Source organism: Terrapene carolina, unplaced genomic scaffold (genome assembly GCF_002925995.2).
Source record: "Terrapene carolina triunguis isolate 2854851 unplaced genomic scaffold, T_m_triunguis-2.0 Scaffold62, whole genome shotgun sequence".
NCBI lineage: Eukaryota > Metazoa > Chordata > Testudines > Emydidae > Terrapene > Terrapene triunguis.
In genome coordinates, this window is record NW_020664413.1 from 865,837 (window position 1) to 868,798 (window position 2,962).

Sequence of the window (2,962 nt, forward strand, 5' to 3'; positions counted from 1 at the left end):
GGTAACTGGCGCGCGGTTGGCTTGGCGGCTGCTCGGGGTAACTGGCGCGCGGTTGGCTTGGCGGCTGCTCGGGGTAACTGGCGGGCGGTTGGCTTGGCGGCTCCTCGGGGTAACTGGCGCGCGGTTGGCTTGGCGGCTTCTCGGGGTAACTGGCGGGCGGTTGGCCTGGCGGCTCCTCGGGGTAACTGGCGCGCCGTTGGTCTGGCGGCTCCTCGGGGTAACTGGCGTGCGGTTGGCTTGGCGGCTCCTCGGGGTAACTGGCGGGCGGTTGGTCTGGCGGCTCCTCGGGGTAACTGGCGGGCGGTTGGGCTGGCGGATCCTCGGGGTAACTGGCGGGCGGTTGGGCTGGCGGCTCCTCGGAGTAACTGGCGCGCGGTTGGTCTGGCGGCTCCTCGGGGTAACTGGCGGGCGGTTGGGCTGGCGGCTCCTCGGGGTAACTGGCGCGCGGCTGGGCTGGCGGCTCCTCGGGGTAACTGGCGCGCGGTTGGTCTGGCGGCTCCTCGGGGTAACTGGCGCGCGGTTGGCTTGGCGGCTCCTCGGGGTAACTGGCGCGCGGTTGGGCTGGCAGTGTCTATGGGCTCGGGCTAGCATCAGGCGTTGGCTGGTCTGGCCAGTCCTCGGGCCAGCCACCGATTGCCATGGTCTCCCAATTGGGAGCTACACCACAGGCATCTGGCCTCTCCGGTGGCTGAGTTCCAAGTGAGCTCTGGGGTCGGGCTTTTATACTTCCTGTCCTGCGCCTTGACCTCTGAGGGGAGGGCGCAGGGTTTGCTGGCTCCGCCCACGTTGGCGTCCAGAGAGGCTCGTCCCCCTCCGGGGCGGCAGGGAACCAGGCCGCCCCGCTGCAGGGTCACAAGCCTAATGTAGGGGGGTCGTGGTATTGTCATCCTTACAGCTGCCTTCAGAGCTGAGTGGCGCTGGCAGGAGAGCGGTGGCTGCTGGCCGGCTGCCCAGCTCTGAAGGCAGCGCCGCCGCCAGCAGCAGCGCAGAAGTAAGGGTGGCATGGTATGGGAACTCATCCGCGAAATTTGCTATGTATGCCCTGCCCAACCCAGGAAAAATGTGTGATTTCTCCACAAACTTCAATAGACGCCTATCTGTAATGTGGGGGGGGGGAAGCTCCATTATTGCGCGGGACGTCGCTCGGACTGACATGCTGGGGATCTCACACTGCCAGCACTAAAACATCCTTGGGATTTCTAAACGTTATAGATGATGGTTACCTAACTCCCCAACATAGAGGAATTCTCTATTACCCCTCCCCTGGCCGGGGGAAAGAGGAATCGATCACAGAACTAAACCGTAGAGCTACCTTAGGTACACAGGAGCATGACTGGATCCCACATGTTCGGTGCAAACACAACAAAGTCCAGGCCAGAACACTCTGGTGCTTTGAAAGGGCCAATTCCATAAAGCCAAAACCGATGATAAACTAAAGCCGTGGGGAGAGAGAATTTACAACAGAGAAATGAGAGTCATAACTGGAACTGTTAAAGACCATTTTACTAGCGCTTTACTCAAAGCTACAATCTGCTGGTTCAGAGAGAAGGCTCTGACTATATTAGTTTAAAAAAACTGGTTTGGAGGGGAAGGGAAAGTGACAACGATATTATCTATCTATCTAAAACAAATGGGGTAAAAAGGGAAGTGGATAGCAAGGGGTGACCCAGGGAAGTTGATAGCAAAGGGTGACCCAGGAAGTGGATAGTCAGGGGTAACCCAGGGACCTCTTGATGCCAGCGGGAAGAGCGCATAAGGGGTACACAGGGATCCCCTGGCGCTGGTATTTATATTCTAGTTCCCTGACAGTCACGTGAGGTCTCTAATGAAAGCGTATGTCACGCTGGGCATCAATATCATTGCAAAGCGCATGTACGGATGCTGTGTAAGGAGTTCTAGATGCACACTGATAGTTTTGCCAGCAATGCCCCTCGGCCATGTACATTGGCCAAACCGGACAGTCTCTACATAAAAGAATAAATGGACACAAATCAGACGTCAAGAATTATAACATTCAAAAACCAGGCGGAGAACACTTCAACCTCCCTGGTCACTCAATTACAGACCTAAAAGTCGCAATATTACAACAAAAAAACTTCAATACCAGACTCCAACGAGAGACTGCAGAATTGGAATTAATTTGCAAATTGGACACCATTAAATTAGGCTTGAATAAAGACTGGGAGTGGATGGGTCATTACACAAAGTAAAACTATTTCCCCATTTATTTTCCCCCCTACTGCTCCTCACACCTTCTTGTCAACTGCTGGAAATGGGCCATTTTGATTACCACTACAAAAAGTTTTTTTCTCTCCTGCTGGTAACAGCTCACCTTAACTGATCACTCTCATTAGAGTGTGTATGGTAACACCCATTGTTTCATGTCCTCTGTGTATATATATATCTTTCTACTGTATTTTCCACTGCATGCATCCGATGAAGTGGGTTTTAGCCCACGAAAGCTTATGCTCAAATAAATTTGTTAGTCTCAAAGGTGCCGCAAGTACTCCTGTTCTTTTTACTGATAGTTAAGTTCCTAAGAGCTGTGTCTCGAGACTGGTCCCCAGCAAAGGTGAAAAACAGGTTTTCTTTTGGGCAAGGAATGTTTATCTACCTGTTTACATGTAAATGAAGTGGTGCATGGTTCAGATCATAGAATCATAGAATATCAGGGTTGGAAGGGACCGCAGGAGGTCATCTAGTCCCACCCCCTGCTCAAAGCAGGACCAATCCCCAACTAAATCATCCCAGCCAGGGCTTTGTCAAGCCTGACCGTAAACACCTCTAAGGAAGGAGATTCCACTAAGGAAGATGTCTGAGCCAATGCTAATTGGGGGTTGTGAAAGCTTCAAAGAGAGGAAAGTACCAGGAGGAAGAGGTGAACAGCAGGTTGGGGGTGGGGAGCTACCTTCAGGTGCACATCAAAGGTCTGTGCTGGTCTATTCAAGACACCTTGGCATCC

The 2,962-nt window shown here is 53.2% G+C and overlaps 1 protein-coding gene across 1 annotated transcript in view; it reads right to left on the bottom strand.

The window, feature by feature from the left end:
* LOC113405993 (vegetative cell wall protein gp1-like) overlaps window positions 1–887 on the bottom strand; it is a 1,512-nt gene extending 625 nt beyond the window's left edge. Inside the window, exons 1-2 of the mRNA XM_029910497.1 lie at window positions 727–887; window positions 7–545 (exon numbers count right to left, since the gene is read on the bottom strand). Of these exons, the coding sequence (XP_029766357.1) occupies window positions 7–545; window positions 727–887 (700 nt within the window). The remainder of the gene's footprint in view (window positions 1–6; window positions 546–726) is intronic.
* Between the last annotated feature and the right edge of the window lie 2,075 nt (window positions 888–2,962).